The 26,668-nt window shown below is 50.7% G+C and overlaps 2 protein-coding genes across 6 annotated transcripts in view; one reads left to right on the top strand and one right to left on the bottom strand.

Annotated features, from left to right (window-relative positions):
- The window catches only part of GRHL3 (grainyhead like transcription factor 3), a 40,013-nt gene extending 20,653 nt beyond the window's left edge, over positions 1 to 19,360 (top strand). Inside the window, exons 12-15 of one of the 2 annotated variants that reach the window (XM_009201798.3) lie at positions 1,636 to 1,724; positions 2,537 to 2,622; positions 5,089 to 5,153; positions 9,348 to 10,296. In XM_009201798.3, coding sequence (XP_009200062.1) covers positions 1,636 to 1,724; positions 2,537 to 2,622; positions 5,089 to 5,153; positions 9,348 to 9,462 — 355 coding nt within the window. In that variant the 3' untranslated portion in view covers positions 9,463 to 10,296. Of the gene's footprint in view, positions 1 to 1,635; positions 1,725 to 2,536; positions 2,623 to 5,088; positions 5,154 to 9,347; positions 10,297 to 19,173 lie in introns of those variants that run through there. The other variant, XM_009201804.4, reaches the window with a different exon arrangement.
- The window catches only part of STPG1 (sperm tail PG-rich repeat containing 1), a 56,806-nt gene continuing 41,813 nt past the window's right edge, over positions 11,676 to 26,668 (bottom strand). For 3 of the 4 annotated variants that reach the window (XM_009201794.4, XM_021937494.2, XM_021937498.2), the window contains 3 exons: positions 23,703 to 23,868; positions 15,497 to 15,687; positions 11,678 to 13,282 (listed from right to left, as the gene is read on the bottom strand). In XM_009201794.4, the coding sequence (XP_009200058.2) occupies positions 13,206 to 13,282; positions 15,497 to 15,687; positions 23,703 to 23,868 (434 nt within the window). In that variant the 3' untranslated portion in view covers positions 11,678 to 13,205. Of the gene's footprint in view, positions 13,283 to 15,496; positions 15,688 to 23,702; positions 23,869 to 26,668 lie in introns of all 4 variants that reach the window. The other variant, XM_021937506.2, reaches the window with a different exon arrangement.

Genomic DNA, 26,668 nt, shown 5'->3' on the forward strand with positions numbered 1-26,668 from the left:
CTCCAGCACACTCTCCACACCTGTGCCCCTCCACACCTGTGCCCCCTCCACACCTGTGCCCTTCCACACCTGTGTCCCCTCCACACCTGTGTCCCTCCACACCTGTGCCCCTTCCCACACCTGTGCCCCCTCCACACCTGTGCCCTTCCACCTGTGCCCCTCCACACCTGTGCCCTCCCCTCCACACCCAGCAGCGCCCCTCCCTCCCACACCACCTGTGCCCCTCCACACCTGTGCGCCCTCCACACCTGTGCCCTTCCACACCTGTGCCCCCTCCACACCTGTGCCCCTCCACACCCAGCCCTTCCACACTCCAGGCTCTCCACACTCCACCTGTGTTCCCCACACGCAGGCCCTCCACACTGCGTCCCTCCACACCTGTGCTGCCCCTTTCCACACTCAGTCCCTCTCCACACCTGTGTCCCCACACCTGTGCCCCTCCACACCCTGTGCCTCCTCTCTGTGTACCACGCCCACTGCCCCCCAGCCTACTTCTTTTATCCTCCCTGCTCCTTGTGTTAGGGCGTGGGGCCAGAGGAGGAAGCCACAGGCTTCCTACCCCAGCTCCCAAGCTAGATCCATGCTCCTTTCTCACTGAAACTGCCTGGGTTTTTATGGGTTTGTTTTATGTGAAAAGTTGGCGAATCTCTGGCGAGACACCCGCTTGTAAAAAAGGGAAAGGAAAAGAGTCTGTGGCGGTGCAGATTCAGAGAGAAGAGGGAAGCTGTGCTGGAGGCTTAGGGGGTGAAAACCCTCCATCTCCTTCCCCAACACACACCCACTGGGGGGCCTAGCTGGGGCCTAGGAAGGGCCTTCGTGTCCTTCCTTCTGTCAGCCACAAACTTAGTGCCCTGAGCAGTCCCTTCCCCTCTCTGAGCCTCAGCCTACACATTTGTCAGATGAGGAAAACAGCCTTGAGAGGGTGAGGAGGGTGGCGTGGATATGGAATCTTCATAAGTGGGAAAGCGCTTTATGAAGATCATTTGTTGTTGTGATCAGTTTCTTCCCTATGAACAAAATGTACTTTTCAGATGGTGCTTTCACCCCAAATTGTGTCACCTGTCACCTCACAACAGCCTAAGAGTTAGGCAAGCAGGGTTATTGCCCTACTTTATGGATGAGGAAACTGAGGCTCAGAGAAGTGAAGTGCCTTCTAGTCACACAGCTATTAAGTCACGGCAGCAGGACTGGCACCCAAGTCTGTCTTATTCCAAAGCCCACAGTCCTTCCATCCCCACTGCCTCACATCTGACCTGAATTCTTTTAAAAAGGAACGATGATGATGACGATGAGTCCACATTTATTGAGGCCCTACTGTGCATCGCAGCGTTCTAAGAGCAGTGTGCATGGTCTCCTGTGGCCTCACACCACTCTATGAAGTATTGCTATCATTGCTTTCTCATCACCCCATTTTATAGATGCACCCAGGTCACACAGCTAGTGCGTGGCAGGGCTGGGATTTGAACCCAGGCAGTCCAACTCCAGACCTGCTGCTTTATCCCCACTGTCCCTCTGCTTTGTGTCCACCCTTGTGTTTTCTTCCCCATTTCTAGGGTCCCTGGAGGCCCAGCAGGGTCTTTCAGCCTCTAGGGGCCCCCGAGTTCCTCACAAGCTCCCCCACTACCATCCCCACAGGCTGCCTCTGAAGCGTACCTGCTCGCCCTTCGCTGAGGAGTTTGAGCCTCTGCCCTCCAAGCAGGCCAAGGAAGACGACCTTCAGAGAGGTGACCGCCTGCCCTCCACATTTACTCCCTGAGCCCCCCCAGCTTCCCCCTCCCTCATGGCGTCCTGGAGAGGGCACGAGGAGCTGCCTTACCCCTTGGAGCTAGGTTTAGGTCAAGACTTGGGGGTGGGGGTAAGGAGGGCACCTCAGGCCTCTTGGAGAGACCACCACAGGACTGGTGGCTTCTGTCTCCTGAACTCGTGTGGACGTGGGCACCCTGGGCAGCTGGCATAGTCAACAGGCTCAGTATGCTGGGCGGGTCCCCCTCCCCCACTTTTTCTAATGGGGAGTGGGAGAAGGGTGGGGTTTTGATGTCTGGCTTTCTGGCTTTGACCCTCTAAATCTGTGACTTCTCGGGGTGGGGAACAAGCCCAAACCTCTGGGGGCTGTAGCGGACCGTCAGAAAGCAACCAACTGGCAGCTAAGCTCAAAAGCTTCCAGCAGCCGTGAATCGAGCTATGCGTGGCAGCTCGTGTTTCCAGACACCGCCATCAATTCCCACAATGACTCTATGAAACAGCGGACAGAGCCTCCATTTTATAAACAAATACAATGAGACTCCGTGATGTTAACATCACGTTTGCAAGGTCACCTGGCTGGCAGGTAGTAGAGCAGGGGTTCAGACACCCTCACATCAGCACAGCTTAAGAAGATACATGGGAATCTGCAGAGCTGGCTGAAGGGCGTCCCAGCTGGGCACAGACCCTCAGCAGAAGTCAGTCTTCAAGTAACGTTTTCAGATTCCGCAGCCCCTGACATGATCCTGTTCACATTCTCTTCCTTGCACTCCTCAAGCTGCCCCTTTCTTTTCAGTTCTGTTGTATGTGCGGAGGGAGACTGAGGAGGTGTTTGACGCCCTCATGTTGAAGACCCCAGACCTGAAGGGGCTGAGGAATGCGGTAAGCTGCCTGTGGACCCCGCCCACCATGGCAGACCCCCTCTGGGCTCCTGTCCCCACTCCTCACCATGCAGTTCTGATTTCCCACAGGAGGGAACCTTGGCTTGCCGGTGGCCTACCCGTCCCACCCTGTTCAGGGGGCCTGAGGGGCCCTGCCGGTGGGGGTGTGCCTCCGCGATGTTATCTCCCAGTCAGAACCCTGACTGCACCCTGGGAATCGCACACACCATAAATCCTCCTTAATCTGATGGCTGCTGTCTGACAGGCCAGGGTTTTTTGTTGGCTTTGTAAACCTGTTTCTGTTTTAATGGGAATGGAACCCAAAAAGGCCAGGCCCCAGAGACGCTCTCTTTCTTTCCCAGGGGGCCTCATTCCGCCCGCTTGTGGCTGGCTGGGGGCCACTGGCTGGGGTGGCCGAAGGCAATGTCTGTGCAAGGAGACCTTCCCCAGCCCCCTAAACCACCAGAGAGCGGGCAAAACAGCCCAGTCCTGAGTAAAACCCATAGCCAGCTTTGTGGCTCCACCAAAAACTAAGCAAACAGCCTCCACCAGGGCCAGCTGTGTCTGAAGGTAAAACCACTCAGAAAAGCCAGATGGTGTCAAGATTTCAGGCTGGCAGAGTGAAAATGGCATCAAATAGTAACACTAGCTGACCTTTATTGAAGGCCCACTATGTGCCAGGCAGTTGGTCAGACATGCCACCTGTGCTGGCTCATCATGTGCCCTTAACAACCCTGAAAAGTGGGTACTATTCGTATCTCCTCATTTCCTGAGGATACAGCCTCCGAGAGGTCGGGTGACTTGCCAGGGTTCCTCAGCTCCAGGTGACAGAGCCGGGATGCCAGCCCAGGCTCTCCTCACACTGCTCGTGCTCTTTACACATCGTCAGCCCTGCTTGGCATCAGCCCCAGGAAGTTGGGCTCACAAAGACCATTAATGTCACCTAAATATGGACTCAGAGGCTTTGGACAATACCTTAAAGGGTCAGCTCCCCATCTAGTGCCTGCGCTCCCTCTCTCCAGCAGCGCTTCCAAGCTGGTGCCCACTTCTGACCTGTGTACTTCTAGGAATGGAGAGTTCACTACCTGGGGGGCAGCCATGGTGTCTTTGTCCAATTTGTCCAATTTGGGGTGAGACAGTTCCTGAGTTCTTCCTTAGACTGACTTGAGATCTTCTTCCTGGTAGCTTTCAGTCACATCATCATGAAAAGAAATAGTAGTCTAAGAACTTTTCTTGCCAGGAGGAATCTCTGTTAGGGCAGAGAATAACTGAGAAGTTGAACCCGATCCTTTTTCTAAAATGCCAGAGAGGATGACCTCTACCTGAAACCCAGGACCTGAGGTTTGCTGCAGCTTCTAGGCAGCTGGTACTAATCCACACCGATGTCTGTTACCCTGGCACAGGCACTGGGCTGAGCCCTTTACGTATTTGTCTCAGTTCATGTGCAGAACTACCCTGTGTGTACATCCTATTACTATGCCCATTTTACAAGTGAGGAAACCGAGGCTCAGAGAAGTAAGAGTGACCTGTCCAATGTTCTGCATGTTCAGGTGGCTCAGCTGAGACCAGACTGGATCTGCCTGCCCCAGAGGAATCTTCAGAAGCTCTGGGGAGACAGGCTGACGCTGGCTCTGTCATCTCAGGCAGGTCACTCAACAAGCCTCTGACCCATAGTCTCCTCATGCAGGGAACTAAGTTCCAACATTTTCGGATGTGATGGAGTCAGTTAACCTGGGGTCTAGGCCTTGGGTGCGTGGCTTATCCTGTTTGAGCTCCGCATGCTCGCCCATCAAATGGGGTTAATAATTCCGGCCTAGACGGGGCAGATGTCTGGGCTTTCCCCTGTCACAGCAGGGCAAGAAGCATCCTCATTGCTCTGCTTCTAAAAAAAACGACACTGACCGCTTATTCAGGTCTCAGTACGCGCCAGGAGCTGTCCTAAGTGTTTAATGTGGATCAATCCACTTCATTCTTCCAGCAACCCTCTGAGGTGGGCACTGTTTCTGTGTCCACAGGCAGCTTGCACGAGGCCGGCCAGCTGGTACGTGGGTGCACCCGCAGCACTAGGACAGTTTCAGTGTCTGAGGGACCAGTTCAGGGCAGTGATAGATGCTCTTCAGGATATTTTTCAGCCACTAAAAATGCTGCTTGACAACTGTTTGTTGTGATATAGGAAGGCTTGTGATATAGGAAGGATGATAAGTAAAAAGATACATAAAACCAGGTGGAGCCTAGAAACATTTATACACATAATCGTACACATGAAGAAAAGATGGGAAGACACCTACTCAGTGTCTGTCTCTGAGAAACAGGATTATAGATGGTTGTAATTTTCTTCTTCATATTTGTCCACAATATGCAAATATTTTACTTTTGTAATCAGGAAGTAAAAAAAGTGATGGCATAAAAGACTTGTCTAAATCTAGCGTGGGCAGCAGGCAATGAATCACCTATCTTTTCCTTCCAGATCTCTGAGAAGTATGGGTTCCCTGAAGAGAACATTTACAAAGTCTACAAGAAATGCAAGCGAGGGTGAGTGCCTAGTTCACCCTCCCCCAGCTGGTTGTTCAGTGCTGAGCAATGTTTGTACTTGGCCTTTGTGAAGGGGCTGAGGGGCTGTGGAGTTGGGGTGGACAGCCCCCCAGCCAGGCCAGGGCCACTGGTCACCTCTCCATCTGCAGAGACAAGCCATGGGTCACAATTGGGAAGGATGAGAGTGGGAGACAAGTGGAAGGGTCTTTACATATGATCTGCTGTGTGGGGTGGAGAGAGAAGTGGAGGGTCATGTGTCAGAAGACCCAGGTTCAAGACCACTGGGAAATCAAGCCATTTGATTATAATGATTATAGTGACCACCATCCACTTGACCACTCACTATGTGTCAGACACTAGGCTGAACACACCCCACTTAACCCTCACAGCCACACTAAGAGTCCTTATTTGACAGATAAGGAAACCGAGGCTCAGAGGTAATAAGCAGTGTTCAGGGGCAGGAGAAGTAGATCAAAGGCATGAGGCAGGCAGGCCCAACAAAGTTGCTACTAACAGAGCCGTAGGCAGGAAGGGAGTGGCTGGCGATGAGTCTGGAAAAGGAATTGTGATTGGGAGTCATTTTGAGGGAATCCAGCCAGGGGTGCTCCACAGGCCTCCTCCACCTTTGCTAGCCAGACTAGGCCAAGAGTAAAGCTGTACCCTCTAGGGGCAGGCAGCGCCTGGCTGCCTACCGTGGGCTCCTGAGGACCACAGTACCTTTGTTGTCTGCTCAGAAGATCCCTTGGGAAAGAGAGGTAGGGTCACATGGTAACTGTCCTCCAGACATCTGTCCCCTGGTCAGAGTCAGTGAGCCTGGCCTCTGCAGCCCTTCCTGAGTAGGTGACTTCACCAGCCTGGCATAGGGCCCCCAGACAGTGAGGAATTGTCACTGCTATTGCCAGCCCAGAGGCCCCGGAACCAGAGCCCTGGGAAATGCACTCCCAGCCCCTCTGCACATAGCTCCAATCTGATCCTCTTGCTGTGGACAGTCTAACTCCAGCGACATTTGCTAGTAGCCCCTTGGAGGTGCTCAGCCGCTTGCCCTGTGGCTATTGCATGTGGATCTTTCTTTTTAGAAGACTCTGCAAAGTGAGGCAGGTTTTATACTCAAGCTGAGTCCCCATCTCATCAGGCCTAGAGGCCTGGCCGCCTTCCTCACAGGCCCAGCCCTGCCTTCCTTCCTCCTCCTTGGTTCCTACCTAGCCTTCCACAGAAGGCTGAGCGTGGGGCAAGGTGTCCGTCCCTGCAGCCCCTGGGAAGGGTTTTTTTTGCTTTTAGTCGCATACATGTCTAGTTTTTTGTGTGTCTTTTTTTCCAAGTTTCGGTTTCCAACTGAGTCTCACATGCTCTGTAGAGTGAAATCCACCTCATGGCGAAGGGCAGGCTCTGCTTTGCCCAGACAAGCCCAGCCGCACTCTCCCTTCAGCACCAGTGCCCACGCCCCCTGGCTCCAGCCCCACCTGTGGCAGGCCTCCCTTACCAATCCCACTCCAGGCCAGGCTGTGTGATTGCGTGGTGGGGTGGGAGGGTGGGGTGTGCATAAAGGATGTTCCCCAGCCCCACTGACTGAGTTGCCAGAGGCTTCCCCTTAAGCCCCAGCCAGCTATTGAAATCATAATTCTAAAACCTCCCATTCATGGGGCACTTCCTCCACACCAGGCACTGGGCTGCATCCCTCCCGAGCACCCACGGACCCTTTGAGCTGGGTATGATTATCTCCGTTTGTATGTATGGGGAAACTGAGGTCTGCAGTAGTTACAAGGTCATGAGTTAGGAACTGGCAGAAGCATCCCCAGTTTCTAAAGCCTGTACAGTCATCCACTGTGTTATCCTGCCTCCTGCTTGTTCCTCTAACCGCTAAGCAATGTGCAAATAAAGGATGCAGCCAGACTGCTCAGTTTATTTGTCCAGCACCATAGCCCAGGGCATCACTCAGCAGCCTTCAGAGGCACCCCACACACCCCCACGGCCATGAAAACCTCAGCCCCAGGACTGTCTGAAATGTCTGAACGACAGTGTTCCCCAAAATACCTCTTAGGAGAGGAGAGTCCAGGCTCATCTTCTGCCTGCCTCCAAGTCCTCATGTGAGAAACAGGAAATTCTGATCAAAGGCCTGGTTTATTTTCATGAAACCCTCCCGAAAGTCCTCTGGACGAAGGTGGATAGAATCAGCTTTACAGGCACCACAAAGTGCTGGAAAGATGAACAAATACATTGTTTTTGCTGGCAGCTGGCCAGGGGTTTAATGTGACCCAGGACTGAAGACAGCTAGAAGGTGGAAAATAATAAGAGGCCCACATTTGGTGACAGTGGTTCTGCCTCTCAGGGGCCTGCTGTCACTGACTTATGAGAGGAGGGGTCTGTGAGCCCATCTGGAAACCCTCTTGTGCAGGTGTGAGCAGGTGTGAGCTTGGCAGGTGTGAGCAGGTGTGAGTTCAGCGTGCTGGGAGGCCCTGCTGGGGAGTGGGAGGGATCCAGCCTTCCAGCTGGTGCACATCAGGTACTTCACAGTGCCTGGCACCTAGAAGCACCCAATAAATGGCAAACAAAAGCACCCTGATTTTGACAAAGCGCCCTCCCCTCTGCCCAGTTCTGGTCTCCCCTGGTCTGTTTCCGACCTCCAGTGCCCAGACAAAGAGCCCTCTGTGAAATGAAGGAACTCCAGGCAGGACCCAAGAAAGGGGAGCCTGTGATTACACACTGGCAGTCAGCACTCAAACCACTGAGAGCACAAGCCTGGATCTCCTTCCTGAAAGTGGCAGGGAGAGAAAACTGGATGTGGGCCATGCCTTCGGGTCGGGGGGTCCTCATGCCTGCCGCTCCTGCGCCACTTCAAAGAACTCTCCCATAGCCCTGGATTTTGCCCTCCTTCTATCCACTGCTTCCGAACTTGTACTTATAGGGCTTTGTTTCCTTCTAAAAATGATACAGTAGAAAGAGACAGAGGTTCAAATCCCAGCCCTGCCATCTAGGAAATGTATGACCTTAGACAAATAACTGTTTCTTTGAACCTCAGCTTCCCCATCTATGAACTGGGGTAATATAAGGATTCATCCTCCCAGTCCCTACTAGATTCAAAACTCCTGGAAGGCAGGAACTAGGTCTAATTCATCTCCCTATGGTCCTTGTTTTTGAGCAAGGCCCTGCACATGGAAAGGCCTCAGTGAATATAGGGGTGAATGGGAAGATGAAGGCCAGGTGGGCAGGTAGATGGAGGATGGTGGATGGGTGAGTGTGTGGGTAGATGGTGCATGAGTGGGTGGATGGGTGCGTAGTAGAGGGTAGATGGGGATGTGAGTGGGTGGGTGCATGGTAGATGGAGGTGTGTATGGGTGGGTAGATGGTGGGTGGGGCTGTGGTTGGGTGGGTGGATGATGGATGGGGGCTATATGTGAATGGATGGTGGATGGTGAATGTGTGGGTGGATATAGCCAACTCCATTACATGCTCAGAAGACAGCAGGGAAGGGGCAAAGAGAAGATTGATGTGATCAGCTCAAGTCACATCTTGGTGGGTCCTTCATCAGGAGCAGCTCCTAGAGGGCTGCTCTTTGGCATAAACAATGGCTCTGACTCCCTGCAGGGGCCCACAGCCATGAAGGTTCTGTCTCTCTCAGGTTGACCCAGGTCCTTCCCTGGAGAATATGGGGAGAGAGTGGGCCTAGCCCCTCAAGTCTATTGGACAATCCTCCTGAGATTTCAGCTTCCTGGGAATGGAACTGGGAGGGGCTTGTGTGGCAGCTGCCTCAGGCTCAGGCAGGCATGGCTGAGTGACACAACCAGGCCTCTTGTTGAACCCAAACCACCACCCCTCCTGGACTTGAACTCACACTTCATGTCTGAGTCCTCAATATGGTGACTAAGGGAGCACTGCATCCCCCCCAGATCTACATACTAGTTGCTTGAGTGTCCATCCTCGGGTGCACCAGGACAGAGGCAATCCGGCACAATAGCTGTGATCGTGGGGGCCAGCAGGCCTGGGTTGAGTTGTGGCTCGGCCACTGGGCATTGTGCAGTAAAGGAGACTGTGACTCCCTGACCTTGCGGGGTTGTGAGGATCAGAGGGAAAGTTTGTGAGGTGCCTAAAATGTGGCAGGTACCCACTGGGTATGACCCGTCACTCATCCTGGTCTCTCAGAAGGCCTGAAAACAGGGCGCCTGCTGTGTTCCAACCACATCCCCTCTTCCCTTCCAGAATCTTAGTCAACATGGACAACAACATCATTCAGCATTACAGCAACCACGTCGCCTTCCTGCTGGACATGGGGGAGCTGGATGGCAAAATTCAGATCATCCTTAAGGAGCTGTAAGGCCTCTCGAGCATCCAAACCCTCGCGACCTGCAAGGGGCCAGCAGGGACGTGGCCCCACGCCACACACAACCTCTCCACATGCCTCAGCGCTGTTACTTGAATGCCTTCCCTGAGGGAAGAGGCCCTTGAGTCACAGACCCATAGACGTCAGGGCCAGGGAGAGACCTGGGGGATTCCCTGGCCTGAACCCCCATGGCATGCTTGAATCTGCTCCCTGAACTTCCTGCCAGTGCCTCCCCGTAGCCCAAAACAATGTCACCGTGGTTACCACCTACCCAGAAGACTGTTCCCTTCTCCCAAGACCCTTGTCTGCAGTGGCGCTCCTGCAGGCTGCCCGTTAACATGGTGGCGGCACACGCTCCCTCCCGCAGCATCACGCCAGCTGGTGCGACCCCCACTCTCCGTCTTCCTTCAACTTCAGACAAAGGGTTTCTCACCCTTTGGTCAGTTAACTTGAAAACTCTTGATTTTCAGTGCAAATGACTTTTAAAAGACACTATAGTGGAGTCTCTTTCTCAGACTTCCTCAACGCAAGATGTAAATAGCACCAACGATTGACTGGACAAAGTGACCACTGTGTGAAACTACTGCCTTGCCACTTACTGTTGTATACATTTCTTATTTACGATTTTCATTTATGTTATATATATATATATAAATATATTGTACATATATGCAACATTTTATATTTTTCATGGATATGTTTTTATCATTTCAAAAAATGTGTATTTCACATTTCTTGGGCTGTTTTTTAGCTGTTATTCAGTGATGCATTTTGTATACTCACGTGGTATTTAGTAATAAAAATCTACCTATGTATTGCGTCATATTACTTCACATGCTGCACTCGTTCTTTTTGGGAGAGTCTGTTGGGAAGAGAGGGCCACAGTGGTCGGGGTCTTGCTCCTCTTTCTCCCTTCGCTCTGGCTCTATGCTGACAGCGGGTTGTCCTGGACTTGAAGGATGCTGGGACGTGCAGGGCACCAGTGGAACAGAGGTGCCGCCTCTGGATGGCAGCAGATTCCTGATGCCCAGATGTTTGTCTTTGAATGTTACAACCTCAGGATCATTGACTCTGAAGAGAAAGTCCTGGGAAGGGTGCAGAATGAGCTTGAAGAGGACCTCACAGCTGGGGCCAGCAGGCAGCACCCAAGGCTGGGAGCCACATGACCTGAGTCTTGTGCCAGCTCTGCCCCTATTCCCTAGGCCAAGCCACTTTCCCCAGAGCCAGCAACTACAGCTCACAGAAGCAATCGTATGCGTCTCGTCCCAACTCTGCAGCAGTGTGGTCGTGCTGGCACACTGAAATCATCCATGGTGACAGTCAGAAATTGACAAATGCTACAAGTCAAGGCCTTTATTTTCCTTAGAGAACAAATCACAGATTCAGGCTTGCTTTCTTTTCATTTATCTTTTTTTTTTTTTCCTTGAGATGAAGTCTCACTCTATCACCCAGGCTGGAGTGCAGTGGCGTGATCTTCGCTCACTGCAACCTCCGCCTCCCGGGTTCAAGCGATTTCTCCTGCCTCAGCTTCCCGAGTAGCTGGGACTAGAGGTGCCCACCACCATGCTTGGCTAATTTTTGTATTTTTAGTAGAGACGGTGTTTCACCATATTGGCCAGGCTGGTCTCGAACTCCTGACCTTGTAATCCCCCCCCCCCCCCCCTTGGCCTCCCAAAGTGCTGGGATTACAGGCATGAGCCACCGTGAACGGCCAGTTTTTGTCTCTTAGTTCAATTCCTTCATTGCCTCATTTAGCTTTTTTAAGCTGCCAAGTTGAAGTGCGTCTTTCTTCCTTTGGGAGAGCAGACTTTCCAGCCACTGCTACCTGTAGCCCTCAGTTTCTCTGGTATGAAATGCAGGACATGATCTCCGTTGTTTGTAATTATCATCTTCAGAGCCTCAGGACTCACTGGTGGGTCTCCAAGGTCACTACAAAGTGAGGAAGGGGCTGCAGCAGGCCCTGTGTATCCGCCCCCCAACTCCATCACCACAGCTCTGCTTCTCCCCATTTAAATAGGATTTCTTGTAAACGTTTGTCTGAATAAAACTTTTTTTTAAAGAGTGTGAAAACCATGATGCCTATAAGAACCTTCCAGCGCTGACAGAGTCTGTGGTCCTAATTCCCAAGCCCCTACCTAGAGTCAAGGCTACGGGCAGGTGAGTCTCTAGCCTAAGGCACAAAAATTAAGGAGTGCCCAAAAGCTCAATAATCAAGATAAATAAGTTTAATGCAATATTTTTTAAATTAAGGCAAAAAAAAAAATGCATGGTGAACAAAACATCACAGTTTTGAAGACAGGATTCGTATTACTGATGTTTCCTTTTGCCTCGGGTTCCCATTAGGCTTGCCTGCCACTGTGGGAGGGACCCAGTGGGGCACCCAGAGTTGCTCTGCCAGGCCAGGCCTCACTGTGGCTGTGACGCCCCCGTGATGTCAGAATGAGGTGATACGTGGAGGTTAAATGACAGGAGTGTGGAACCGCAGCCACGCTGTAGGTGCTCCGTGTGTATAAAGTTCCCACCTCCTGTCCTTCCCAGCTCCCCTCCCAGAGCCAGTCAGGAAGCTGGAAGGTGTCACTGCTCAACCTTCACCTGTCACTGGAACCACCTGGGTGGCTTTTACCCCCCCGCCTCCCCACTGCCCAGACCCCACCCTGGAGGAGTTAAATCAGCATTTGGGGGTGGGCCCCAGGCCTCAGTACTTTTTAAAGTCCCCAGGTGGTTACAGTGTGCAGTCAAGGCGGAGAACCACTTCTCTGGAGAGGCCACAGACGTACAGGCCTTGGAGCCTTTGTAACCTCTCAGTATCTGGCAGGGTGAATGCACAGAGAGACTTACAGCATCAGTCAAAGTCTGCTGGGAGATGAGGGAAGGAACCTGGCAGCTCCTCACCCACCGTGCACCTGTGCAGCCTCCACCAAAACCACCAGGGCACATTTCTTTTTGCCTCCACATAAAGAGACAAAGGCTATCAGGCCTAGACAGGCCATGTGGACTCCATGGAGGGGCCTGTAAGCCTTGAGAAAATTCAGTCCCGCCGGCAGAGGAAGTCAGGGAAAAGCGCAGCCCCTGGGCCCGGCCACTGCCATTCCAAGATGATCTCCCACTCCAAAGAAGAAAAAGGTCTAAAAGGAGTAAAGAGAGGCCTTTCCAAACAGGTGGTCACTTTAGAAAGGAACCTGTGGACTGCTGGAAAAAGCATCACCTGCCTGCAGGTAGCTTTCGCCCAGTAGATATACCGTGAGTGAGTGAGTGAGTGAGGTCAGAAAGGGACAAATGAGAAAGGCAGGAGTGAGGGAATGAATGAATGTGTAAATGAATGAAGGAATGACACAGGGAAGGGTGGGGCTTCCAGGCTTGGCCACCTTCAGGGTGGACTGCTCCTCCTTGAAGTCTGCACCTCAGGAGTCCCTTCAGTCTGTGGCAGGGAGTCGTGCCGGAAGCCAGCCTGGATGGGTGCGTGGGGAAGCAGCCAGGGGCTCTGTCCACTCCTCCCTTCTGCTCAGGAACCCACTGGAGTCCGTGGGGCTGGGGTGCAGTCTCCAGGGAGCAATGTCTCCAGCTCAAAACAAAGGCAATGGCAGCAGTCCGGCTAGCACGCCAGGCCAGAGTGGTAGAGCTGGCCCCCAAGTTGTAAGCTGCCACACACAGGGTCAGTCTCTTCCTGAGGAATGTCCTGGGGAAGCTGGGCGGGACGGGCTGATGGCAGGGGTTCTCCTCGACCTTGTGTGACATCCCTACAGCACCGGGATCCATTTCTTGTCCTCGTTGTAGAGGAAGGACTGCTTTCCCGGGAGCTCTGGCTTGTACGTGGCTGCGAGGGGAGAGAGAGGAGGAGGCATTAAGAGAGAAAAGGCCCATTGCTGCAGTCTCTGGCATTCTACCTCAGAGCTGGAAAGGCCTGGGGACCCCTGTGCCAGCCCCTGTATATTACACGAGGGGAGACAGAGTGGAAGGAACTGGCCCGAGGTTATTTCGCTCTTAACGGGCCCAGGCAGGAGTCAAACTCTGGCTTCCTACCTTCTTTAATTCTTTTCAACTTCTTTAACAGAACAAAATTTACAAAACTATTTTCTATGAAATTCGAAAAGAAATTGAGTAAAACAATATTCTTGAAGCAAAGTATTAGCTTCATGGGGTCTTGTTTTATTTAGTTCAGGGATTTCCATAAAAGCAGAAGGCATGACAATTGCAGACGTGGTTCTCTAGGAGATGAACAGGGCTTGGGAATCACAGCCCCAGGCGACCAGAAACTCTCATGTTGATACTGACTTGGTTAATGAGGGTCCTGTGTGCGGCCTCTCTGTTCCTATACTTGGGAAGCTGCTGAGGGGAGCCCATGGCAGTCCAGGTATATCTGAGTTTACTGGAAGCTGAGAAGGCAGATGCCGATACATACATGTGCCCAGGAAACCCCTCGCAGAAGCCCACCTTGGCATGGGTGATCAGAGTAGCAGGAGCTGCCTGTCTCTGTGTGCCAGGTGCCTAGCACCACAAATGGCATGGAAAAGTCATTCGGGCAATGCTTCTAGAGGATGTGGCCGAGCAGGGTCAAGCCAGGATCCCCACCCATGCCCTGCCCTCTCTGGAGCTCACCCCTTGTATAGAGCATATGCATGTTTGCAATGCTGAGTTCTCCTTGACTGACCAGATGAGCCCCAGATCAAACCTCTATAGCCTTGCTGGTGTGATTATCACCACATTTGCAAGGCCAAAGCTATGCGAGTGACTTTCTCCCTGCCCAGTCTGCCTTATGTTAGTCTCACCTGTGAGTATGGAGCAGAAGGAGTCTCCCTACCTGACTGCAGCCTCTGGGGGCAAACCCAGGGCCTAGGTCATCTTGGCTCCCGAGCACAGGAGCATCGTCAACACTCATGGAAAGGCTGAGTGTAACCAAGCTGGCGGCCATCGTAGCTCTGCCTTCGTCCTCCTGTGCCACCTGCCACACATGTCAGTCCCCAGTGCTTTGGCCATGGTCAGGGTGTGGTAATAGCAAAAGTGCTCTATAGAGAGCTACAAATAGGTCAGGAAGCACAGAGACTGCCCATTGGAGTGAGTCCCTCATGATATTAGCTCCCAGGTAGATCCCAGATATAACAGGGGATCCCTACTTCTGCTTGCCTGTAAAAAGGGTGTGGCGCTAGATGGCTGAAAAGTGCTGCTCCATTGGACAATCCCTGGTTAATTTCATTAACAAACAAGGCACAAATGGGGAAACGCCTGGCACTGCCCGCCATGAATTCGCCACGGACCTGTGGCCAACCTGCTCTCCAGGGCTTCTTCAGCTGTAAAATAACCTGGCCACACTAGACCAGTAGTTTAAATATTTTTAAGAAAAAGAACTTTTCTGGCTGGGCACAGTGGCTCACGCCTGTAATCCCAGCACTTTGGGAGGCCAAGGCAGGCTGATCAGTTGAGGTCAGGAGTTCGAGACCAGCCTGGCCAACATAGAGAACCTGTCTCTGCTAAAAGAACAAAAAGTAGCTGGGTGTGGTGGCATGTGCCTGTAATTCCAGCTACTCGGGAGGCTGAGGCACGATAATTGCTTGAACCTGGGAGGTAGAAGTTGCAGTGAGCCAAGATTGCACTACTGCACTCCAGCGTAGGTGACAGAGCGAGACTCCATCTCAAAAAAAAAAAGTAAAAAAAATTAATAATGACAAAGAAAAAGAACTTTTCTGACACGCTGACAAAAGCTACGGCCTCCTTTCCCAGAAAATAATGTCTGTATGTGCCAAGTCTGCAGCCAACTGCAGAGTCACAGACCCCTTCAAGACTATCTTTGAGCCTTTTACATGTTCATGGTCCTCAGTACGAATCCCTGGCCTGGACCATCTCTAAGAGCCCCTTCACCTTAAAAAACAAAACACTTTTGTACTGTGAAAATGTGAACGGATAACGCTTCCAAACTACTCTCATCCCTGTCACCTATTTGGGAAACAACCTATAAATCAGGGGCATGTGACGACCCAAGAATGACAATTCCAGAAGATTTGGTTTTTATAATCATTTAAAACAATCCTCTGACCTGGGCCAGGCAGGCCTGGCTGAGCGGGTGCCGCTGTCCACCGGCTGGTATTGGACACGAATGACGCGCTCGAGATGAAATGCTTGCGGGGGCCTAAGTAGTCCACGATCTCATACTGACCAGGACCTGGGAGAGGCGGCTTCGGGGGCAGAGGCGAAGGCTGAGCAGAGAAGTTCAGGATGGGGTTTTTCCTTTGGGAAAGATAAAAACGGGAAGATGTCACTAAGGCAGTCTAGTGGGGAAGGCATAGTTTCTAGACGCAGCCAAGGCCTGCACAGCACCAGGTTGTCTGCAAGAGGACTGGACGTGGCACCTGGGCAGAGTCCTAGCTCCACTGGTAGTGAGCTGGGAACCCCGGGATCTGTTTCCTCATCTGCACATGGCAATCATGATAGTAACTACTTTGAGGTCAGGGTTGTCAGGATAAATGAGATGATGCACCTAAAACACAGCACTCAGGACAGGGCCTGGCACACAGTGAGAGCTCGGTGTGCATTGTTGGAGACGTGGAGCTAATCAGAAATGGCAGGCAGTGTATATCTCATGTGCCAACTCTGATTGATTGGTAGTGCCTAACTGGAGTTCTGTGAAAGAAACTGAGGCCTCACATGACTCAATGCGAAGAGGCCTTGGTGAGCCACTTGTGATGTCTGCCATGATCAGGGAAGAGAAAGAAGCATCCCACAGCCCAGAGATTTGCCATCCCAAGACCAGCAGGTCTTTAGAGGCCACTGTAACATTGATGTTCCAGAATCCTACTAAATATCATCCTGGGGAGGCAGGAGGCATGAGTGGAAAAGCACTGGGCTGGAAATCAAGAGACTGCATAACCCTTACACTTACACTGTCATTGTTTTCAGGTCTATCTTCCCCTCCTTCAAGAAAGGGAGTCTATCGGCCGGGCGTGGTGGCTCAAGCCTGTAATCCCAGCACTTTGGGAGGCCGAGACGGGCGGATCACGAGGTCAGGAGATCAAGATCATCCTGGCTAACACAGTGAAACCCCGTCTCTACTAAAAAATACAAAAAACTAGCCGGGCGAGGTGGCTGGCGCCTGTAGTCCCAGCTACTCGGGAGGCTGAGGCAGGAGAATGGCGGGAACCCGGGAGGCAGAGCTTGCAGTGAGCTGAGATCTGGCCACTGCACTCCAGCCTTGGCGACAGAGCGAGACTCCGTCTCAAAAAAAAAAAAAAAGAAAGGGAGTCTATCTTTTATTTCTGATATTGAGACATTAAATGAAAGAGAAATAGGACCTGTACTTGAGTCCCAGCTTGGTCATTAATTCATTCTGGGCTTCAGTTTCCCCATCTGTAAAAGGAAGGAATTAGACAAGATGACCTCTGAGGTCCCTTCCTGCTGTGACCTTTCATCAGGCCTTGATTCAAAGTTCTACTGGGTTGTCAGAGATTTCTGGGCTTGTTACAGGAATCATGCTACTCTCCCAACCATGCAATAGAAGGGCCGCCTCCTTCTGGCTCACACCCAGGGCTTCTTCTAAAAGGCTTCTCACCAAAAGGGGAGAGGAGGTACTCTGCACTGAATGGCCAAAGGAGCCTCCCCCAGCACTCAACGACCAAGGGAGCCAGCCCATCCAAGCAAAGGAGGGGACTTGGGATTCCTGGCCACGGGGGCACTACTGCACTTTAGCCAACAACTTCTCAAACACAGAGAGCTTGAGGGGACCCAAGTGATATCTTCTTCAACCTCCTTAGTTTTCTAAAAATGTTGGTGTCCAGATCCAACTGATCCAAAGTTATAGGCACGTTCATAGGAATGCTGGCATGGAACTCAAGTCTTTGGCACCTAGCAATATGGAGGAAAGCATGATGGCGGAGGGGACTGAGTTTAAGGGTCACAAAGACCTGAGGCTGAATTCTAGTCATGCCACTTCCTGGCTGTAAGACAAGGCCCCTGATCTCTCTATAGCTTAGTGTCAGTATACACAGCATGGCACGGAGCAATGACACTAACTTTATAAAAGAGTTACGATGACTAGAGAAAAGGTATGTAAAGCACCTAGTAGAGCACCAGCACATAGTAGGTGCTCAATAAAGATAGTTGTTATTCTTCTGATGATCCCTGTGTCAGCGTCACTGTGTGCTGCTTGGTGACAGACAGGCAATTGAGCCTCGTAAAAGACTGATTTAGGGCCCTTCCACCTCAGAGTCATGCTGAGGCAGGGGACACCCCCCTTGTCAGGGAGGACACTGAAAGTCATCATAAATGTGCTTGGGTTCACATCTTGTGGTGGAGGAGCAGCTGGCGTGGATGCTTATATTTAGAACAAAGGTACCCACAGGGAAAGCGGGTACATGCTGCCTCCCTGTTTGCTGTGAATCTGCATGGAAGAACTGGTTATAGGGTGTAATCAACAACCTCTCCCCTTATAAATAAAAGCTGGCTTCTCCTTGTTCTGGCTTGCGGTTCCCCCTTCAAAACACCTCCAGACATTTGATGAGTTTGTGGCTGGCATCATAGAGAGACAGGTTTGATTCCTGGAAATTAAAGCTGGAATGAACCAACCATTGTATGAGGTCACCCCATAACTGGTCTGGGTCACTCCATGCCCAAGATTCCCACCCTGTTCTTTGAGAACACCATGAGGTGTCTGCTTTCTTAGCCAAGGACAGCCTGCAGGAGGCTGGAGCACGCTGAGTTAATGACTCATCAGTGTTCTTGGCAAGATGGGTTAGAGAGGTCCCTTGCCTTCCATTCCTTCAATATGCCCAGGAGAGGCTCAGAACCTTCAGCCTAGCTCTATGGATCTTTCATGAGCACCAGCCATGTGTGTGACTCTGGGCCAGACATGCTTGGGAATCCAGGCAGTTCTGTACTAAGACACGGACCCGAGTGTCCTTAAGGGCTTGACAATCCGCTGCCAGCAACAGCCATGACTGGTGACAACTTCAGGCAGTACGGGCTTTGCACTCAGACAGAACTGGGTTTGAATCCCCTCTTCTCCATTCACCAGCTATGTGTTCTTAGAAAAGGCTCTTAACCTCCTTAAGCCTCAGTTTCCTCATCTGTAAAATGGTGGAAATAATACTTCCACCCAGATTGTTAGGAAGATTAACTAGTGCTTTACTTGTAACATTTGTTTAAAAACATGAAATCTGTTAGAATAGAGGTTAAAAAAAAACAAAAACAAACAACAAACAACCAAAAAAACCCCAAAACAAACAAACAAAACTGCATTGAGAGCAGAAAGAAACAGAGACAGACGGACATTAATTCCAACAGGATGAATCCAGAAATCCACCCAGAAATCCAGAAAGTCTTCAGGTGAGGGGCATTTCCAGCAGAGGGAACAGCAGGCGCAAAAGCATGGAATGGGGAAAGCTGTAGCTGTTATGGCAGGAATTGGGACACAAGGAGACAGACGCTGAGCACCTAGACTGCCTTCAACCCTCCATCCACCGGCGAGTTCCTGGGTTGTTCACTGGCTTCTGACCCTCCCCACTTACAAACCCTGATGAAAAGTTAAAGGCAAGATCTATTTATGGCCTCTCAATCCAGCCTAATCTCCCACGTACTGCTGCTTCCGTTTTACCTTCCAGAAACACTCAACACAACACAGTTCAGCAACTCCATGCCCTTGTCCCTGCTGTTCCTTCTGTGAGGAACACCAACTTTCCCCGCAAACTTGAATTCAATTCTTGACGTTCTCACTTCCGTCAGGGAAACTTCTCTCCTCCACCGACACCCATCTCACCACCCCGCACCTGACTGTCTTGGATGTTCCCATCCTGTGACTCAAGTGAGGAACATGGGTTTTGGAGATGGATTTTGGAGGCAGAGGGACCTGGATTCAAATCCCAGCCCCACCACGGTAAACAGCCTGCACTTCACTGTAAACTCGGAGTGACACGCCCACCTGGAGGAGAAGTGGAAGGATGACGGCAGATCGCATCTGAGAGCTCTCAGCTCAGAGTATACGGCCCTTGAATACATTCTGGCTATTCCTTTGCACTTAAAATGTTGCATTTTCTATGGCTTTTACTTGCCTAGCTCTTTAAGGGAAGGGAATGTGTCTTCCTCAGCTTTGAGGCCCCCAGCCCTATCCTAGGAACATTTGCTGAAGTGCAGAGAAAAGCAGAGGGCTGGCAGCAAGTAAAGGCGCCCAGGCATCTGAGGCCCACATGACAGTTTCATCCTCATCCAGGGCTGGTCCCTCCATGTCGAGGTGGGGCTGGCAAATCACAAAGGTCAGGCCAGATCAAACCCAGGGCAGCCCACAGTGCACTGTGACCAGGGCTTTTATGAGCCTCATTACTCAGTTATAAAAGCCAACCTGGCCCTGCCCCGTGGAAAGAAAACATCTATCAAAGGCTCTGAGTTGGCCACAGCTGGATTAAATGTGTTTGCAGCTTCCAATGCGAGCTGTTTGCAAATCACCTAAGAATAATGAATGTCTTAGAGGACTCAGCAGGCCACTTGGGGAAGGCATCCGAGACCCTCCAGCCACTCCCAGGCACACATTCACTCTGCCTCAGGGATTCCCAGGGTTGGGAGGGATAAAGGGGCAATTTTTCTCATCATTAAAGGGCAGCCGATTGCCTCTGGGGTGGAATGCAGTATCTATTTAACAGGGTGGCGGGTGACAGATCACAGCCGCTTGGGAGGAAGCATCCCATATCGAATTGAAAATCCCAGGGGAAGTTAAGGTGGGCCCAATCTAATTACCAAAATTGGAGTGGGGCCAACGGGGCTTGATTTTTCAGCTCGAGCTGTGACAAGACAGCGTGTCTGTGCAAATCCAGTGGCTTAAAACTCCAGGAAGCAGATCAAGGGTTAGAAAGATGACCCTGAGTGTTGCACCTCCTTGCCGGGGAGCATGAGTTGGAAGGCAGTGCCTAGGAGGAACTATTTTGATCTCCAAAACTCTCACCCTGACTCACCCTAAGTCATTGAGTCACCACTGTGATGGGTATTGAAGACCTCAGAAGTGAAACCTTGGCTGACACTTCACTTTGCTTCTGAAGACACCCTGGTAGCTGAGAACTCCTCTTAGCTTTTGATTCAGCAAGGTGGCCATGGCCAAGGAACACCCGATGGTGTGACCTTTAGCTAAGGAGCTCAGAAATGCCAGTGCTAACAAACAGCCAGCCCCCAGCACAGCATCTGCCCTAAGGGGCCACACTAGAAACCCTAGGAAGACTCGGAAGTCCTGCTCACCTGCTTTGATAAAAATACAAGTTACCATGTGAGTTTTGTGGGTTATCTCCTTTTATCCTTGCAACCACATTATGAGGTGTTCTTATCCCTGTTCACCAAAGACGACTTTGAATTCACTGGGAGTTAAGTGACCTCCCTTCCCCCAGGCCCACCTGGCTGGTGAGAGGGGAAAGTGGAGGTTCCACGGTACTGACTTTGGAGTCTGCGCTAATCAATCCACTGCCCACGCCGCCTCCATGGCCTCCCCAGGAGACGTGATCAGCTGTTCCCTGCCCTTCTCAGAACCTTTAAGATGCCTGTGCAGACTGCGATGTTCTCAGGGGCAGAGGGTTACCATGCAGTGCTTCTCAGACTTATTAACCAAAGATCTTTTATTTATGAAGCATTGACAGACAGCCAGCGATCCCTAGACGCCCCAGACACGCAGCCCCGCTGCACTGCCCAGTGGGAAGACGGCCCCACGGGATGTGCATGGCCACACACCCCTGAGGCCACCTAACCCAGCATTTTGCTGCAGGCTCCTCCACTTGGCTTCGAGGCTGTTCCCAGATGAGGCTGGCTGGAGGTGTGGTGTCCTGTTCACCTGAGCCTCCAGTACAGAACTAGAAATCTATAGAGCCTGATGACTGACAAATGCAACCACCATAAAATAAGAATGGTCTCAAACCGTCTGCTCAAACTTGAGCAAAAGCCAGAAGATACTTCTCCAGATAAAACAGTTAAAAACCAAGTGTCCCCCACTCTTATGTTATTTCACCATTTTCCTTGAAGAAGCTTCCAAATTTGGGCTGGGGGCTTGAGCTGTCATGCCAAATAACAGCCATATTGTATAATATAGCCTAAAATGTCTATAGGATATACAATAACCACAGCTATCATTATAAGGGTAATAGCTATTTTCTTTCTTTTTGAGACCAAGTCTTGCTCTGTCACCCAGGCTAGAGTGCAGTGGTGTGATCTTGGCTCAGTGCAACCTCCACCTCCTGGGTTCAAGCAATTCTCCTGCCTCAGCCTCCTGAGTAGCTGGGATTACAGGCGCCCGCCACCACACCCAGCTTTGTATTTTTAGTAGAGATGGGGTTTTGCTATGTTGGCCAGGCTGGTCTTGAACTCCTAGCCTCAAGTGATCCATCTGCCTTGGGCTCCCAAAGTGCTGGGATTATAGGCGTGAGTCACCACGCCCAGCCGGTAATAGCTATTTTCCAACATCTTCTCATCGAATCTTCACGGAATCCCTACAAGATTCTTATCTCTACTTAATAACATGAAACTCAGGCTCAGAGAGAAGCCTCTGGAAGGTACAGAGCTGGGATTCATACTCTGGTCGGCCAACCCCAACACCTGTCCTCTTGACCACCTTCCTCTGGCAGAGTAAAGGAACAGTTGCTTGTAGAGATGCTGCATGCCAGCCTGGAGGCGGGAGGTCTCTGGAGAGAGACTTTCCAGACAGAGAGCTGTTCCTGGAGACTGGCCTGCCCCAGCCCCTAGCCCTACAGCCTGTACAAGGCCAGCCTGCAGAGCCCTAGCCCTGGAGGGCAGAAGGGACTCCTCTGGTGGATTGCAGCGGAGGTCTCAATCCCCTCTCCAGATTCTAAGTTCAACTTGGCAGATTCACAACTCTCACCTCTCTCTAACTGTGGTCCCCTTGCCCTAGGCTGATGATCAGACTATGCCCAATGTTGTCAGCCTCCCTGGGTTGCCTGGACTTCTGACCCACTGTGGCTATGGCTCCCACCACCTGCCTGATCTCTCCGGAGGGGCCCAGGTGGATATATGGTTGGTCCCACCTGGCCAGCCCTCCCATTGGCCAGCTGTGTCTGGAGGGGCTGCACCAGGGTGAGAGCTGAGATAGTAATAGGAGGACTAACCCTAACTGCTGTTAGTTCCAGAAGTTCTAGAACCATTCGAGAAATAAATAAGCCCTGTGAGTGTTTGAGACTCTTAGGTGAGAGTAATATAAAATGTGCAGGATATTAAACAGGGTAACACAAATCCCTGTATTTATTTTTAAAAATCTGTGTTAATATTGAGTCACCAGCTGCAATGCCAATGCCAAACATATATTTTATTTACCTTTTTTTTTTTTGAGACAGGGTCTCATTCGGTCACCAAGGCTGGAGTGCAGTGGCACAATCTCGGCTCACCACAACCTCAGCCTCACAGGTCCAAGTGATTCTCCTGCCTCAGCCTCTTGAGTAGCTGGGATTATAGGCATGCACCATCATGCCTGGCTAATTTTTGTATTTTTAGTAGAGACAGGGTTTCGCCATGTTGGCCAGGCTGGTCTCGAACACCTGATCTCAAGTGATTCACCCACCTCGGCCTCCCAAAGTGCTGGGATTACAGGCGTGAGCCACTGCGCCCAGCCAAACATATATTTTTAATTCTGAAAGCAATCCTATGAGGCAGGAATTATTCCCACTTTACAGATGAGGGCATGGAGGCTCAGAGAGGTTAGAACTCTGCCCAAGGTCACAGAGCATAAAAACAGCAGAGCTGAAGTACAAATCCAGCAGGTATCACCAACTCCAAAGTCGGGGCTTAAACTTCCATCAGTATAAAGCTGCGAGAGCCGGACTGCTTCTGAATGTCCTGCCACTCCAGCGAGGATTTTAGTTACAAAAATACAACAATGTCAGCACCAGGGGAATCCAGCATCACAGGGAATGAGGACAGACTTCGTCCTGAGCCAATTCCCTGTGGCTCCTCACTTTGGCTGTGTGGACTTAGGCAAATCTCCCGCCAAATCCGAAGCCTTGCTTCCTCCTCTATGGGGTGAGAGTAACAATTCTTTCAACAGGATTATAGTAATAATTGAATACAATTTTAAGTTCCTGGCACACAGTAGTTGCTCAATAAATATCAGGCATTCAACAGACATTTATTGAGCACCATTGTGTGTGACTAAGGGCCCCTGAAGAGTGGCCTGGCACTGTGTTCTGCCAAGCAGTGACACCCCTTCCTTTTCTCTTTGTTGGGCTCCTTCCCCACAACCACCTTTCAAAAGAAAGATCAGAATGATTGGGACTCACGGGAAAAGAGTCTTTTTTGGAACTTTTGTGCAATCGCCAGGGTTGTAATAACCGGGTCCCGGGCCTGTTGATGTCAGTTTTAATCCACGGTTGGTTTTTGATTTAAAACAAGACATTAATGTGTTTGGTGACTGCTTCACAAGGGATTCGTTGATATCATAATGCCCTACGGAGAAAGAAATTTTATGACAGAATAAGGAACTCTTCTCAAGTAAATAAAAAGCAGTACCCAAGAACACACTTGATGGCTGCAAGGCAACATCAGTCTAGGATGGTCAAGTGGAAGGGCTGCCCGAGATAAACAAAAACAGTCCTCACCAAGCAGAGAACAGACGGCACGGGAAGCACACACTTAGCTGATTTAGTTCTCGCACTAGCCTGGCAAGATGAGTATTACTGCTTTCATTCTAAACGTGAGGAAACCGAGACTCAGAGATATTAAATAATTTGCCAAAGGACATTCATCTAACTAGGGACTTAGATAAATCTCTCTACCTTGCTGAAGCCCAGTTTTCCTTCCCTACAAAGTAAGAATAATAATTCTTCTGACAACAGAGTTGTTATGATAGTTGAATAATATTTTAAGTTCCTAGCATATAGTGGTTGCTTTGTAAATATCATGCAATCAACAACTATCTTTTTTGTTTGTTTTGAGATAGAGTCTTGCTCTGTTGCCCAGGCTGGAATGCAGTGGCACGATCACAGCTCACTGCAGCCTCAACCTGCTGGGCTCAGTGATCCTCCCATCTCAGCCTCCCGAGTAGCTGAGACTAAGGTATGTACCACCACATCCTGAAAATTAAAAAAAAAAAATTTCTTTTTTGGTAGAAACGAGGTCTCATTATTTTACCCAGGCTGGTCTTGAACTCGTTAGGTCAAGCAATCCTCCCACCTCAGCCTCCCAAAGTGCTAGGACTACAGGTGTGAGCCATCATGCCCAGCTAACATGTATGTATGGAGCACCACTATGTAGAGACTGGTCTGCTTGTCTCCAAAGCCCACACTTCCTCACCAGGCCACAATGCCCTGTCTTGAGAAACTGTGACAGAATAAAATGAATTTGTGTACGAAGCTTTAAGGAAGAAGAGAATGACCAAAACTGGGGTGAAGAGGACGCCATCTCACCCCTAAGTTGTCAGTAGCGCTGCGCACGGATGCTCTCCACTACTCTATTCATATTAGCAACCAATTCAGAACAATCACAGTTTCCAATAAGACAACACTGCTTCCTTAATTTATGGTACCAGCATATAATAATATACTATATATTTATTTAAAATGATGTTCCGAAAGGATTCTTACTAACATGAAAACAGGTTCCCAGTATCAGCTGGGCACGGTGGCTCACACCTATAATCCCAGCACTTTGGGAGGGCAAGGTGGGCGGATCACTTGAGGTCAGGAGTTTGAGACCAGCCTGACCAATATGGTGAAACCCCATCTCTACTAAAAATACAAAAAAAAATTAGCCAGGTGTGGTGGCGCGCACCTGTAGTCTCAGCTACTCTGGAGGCTGAGGCAGGAAAATCACTTGAACCCAGGAGGCTAAGGTTGCAGTGAGCTGAGATGCACCACTGCACTCCAGCCTAGGTGATCACGAGCAGGACTCCTTCTCAAAAAAAAAAAAAGTTCCCAGTATATACTTAAATTTTTAAAAAAGCAGATGTCAGCAGCATTTACAATATTGGATAACTCTCATATTCTTTGTTTCATATATATATTTCTACTAAAAAGGTTATAGCAACACTTGAATTACAAAATACAGAAAACAATGAAAAGCAAAAGCAAGGAATAGAAGGCATTTATGCTGCCACTACCAGAGAGAGCCAGCCGCCAGGAAGCTGGGGTGGGGGGTGAGAAGGTACCAGGTATTGAACTAGATGAGCCTGGATTGAAATCCAGCCGTGGGGCTGGGTGTGGTGGCTCACACCTGTAATCCCAGCACTTTGGGAGGCCAAGGCAGACGGATCACTTGAGGTCAGGAGTTTGAGACCAGCCTGGCCAACATGGTGAAATCCCATTTTTACTAAAAATGCAAAAATTAGCTGGGTGTGGTGGCGCATGCCTGTAATCCCAGCTACTCGGGAGGCTGAGGCAGGAGAATCACTTGAACCCAGGGGGCGGAGGTTGCAGTGAGCCGAGATCGTGCCACTGCACTCCGGCTTGGGTGACAGAGAAGACTCCATCTCCAAAAAACAAAAACAAAAACTAAAAGAAATCCAGCTGTGGGACACCGGGCCCACCACCTGCTTTTCTATCACCTCTGTCGGTGAAGTGGGGATAAAGTAAGAAGAGCTCACACTTTCTGAGCACATGATTACGTGGTGAGTGCCTTTTCCACGGGGCTTTGGAGCATTCAATGAGATAATGAATGTAAGGCCCCGGCACCCACAGGGAGCTTAACAGATGCTAGTACCCGCCCTTCCCCTCCTGTTCTGTGTTATAAGGGGCTGGGGGCTTCTCAGGATCCCCCCCGGGAGGGAGCAGGAGCAGGTGGTGGACTGTGGAGGTGCCCGCATCCCAGGGCTCACTGGCAGGGCCTCTGGCCAACCCCAGGGATGCTGGCTTTGTTCTTCTGTATAAACAGACAAGGTGGGGTTTTGCCCATGGATGACGCAAGGCAGGGGAGCATGAACTGGGGCTGAGCCTCCTAATTAGCGCTGGTTTTGTTATTCAGCTTCAGATTGATCTTTTCAACTTTAATCTGGATTTGCTGAAATCTGACATGCACTACAATTTTATCCACACCCCTCTGCAAGAGGCGTGATTGCAGAAGCAAACCTTCCCTGCTCCTCCTGGTTTGGGCCCAAGGATCCTGGGGGTGGGGCGTGGTCTGTGGGACCTATTTGGGATAATCTAACATAATGAGTGCTCCAGGACTGGCGGTCAGAGAGCACAGGAGAGGTGCAACACCTTTCCCCAAGGCCAGCAGGGGAAACACTTGGAGGAAAGCTCTTGTTAATCCT

This window comes from Papio anubis, chromosome 1 (assembly GCF_008728515.1).
Source record: "Papio anubis isolate 15944 chromosome 1, Panubis1.0, whole genome shotgun sequence".
Classification (NCBI taxonomy): domain Eukaryota; kingdom Metazoa; phylum Chordata; class Mammalia; order Primates; family Cercopithecidae; genus Papio; species Papio anubis.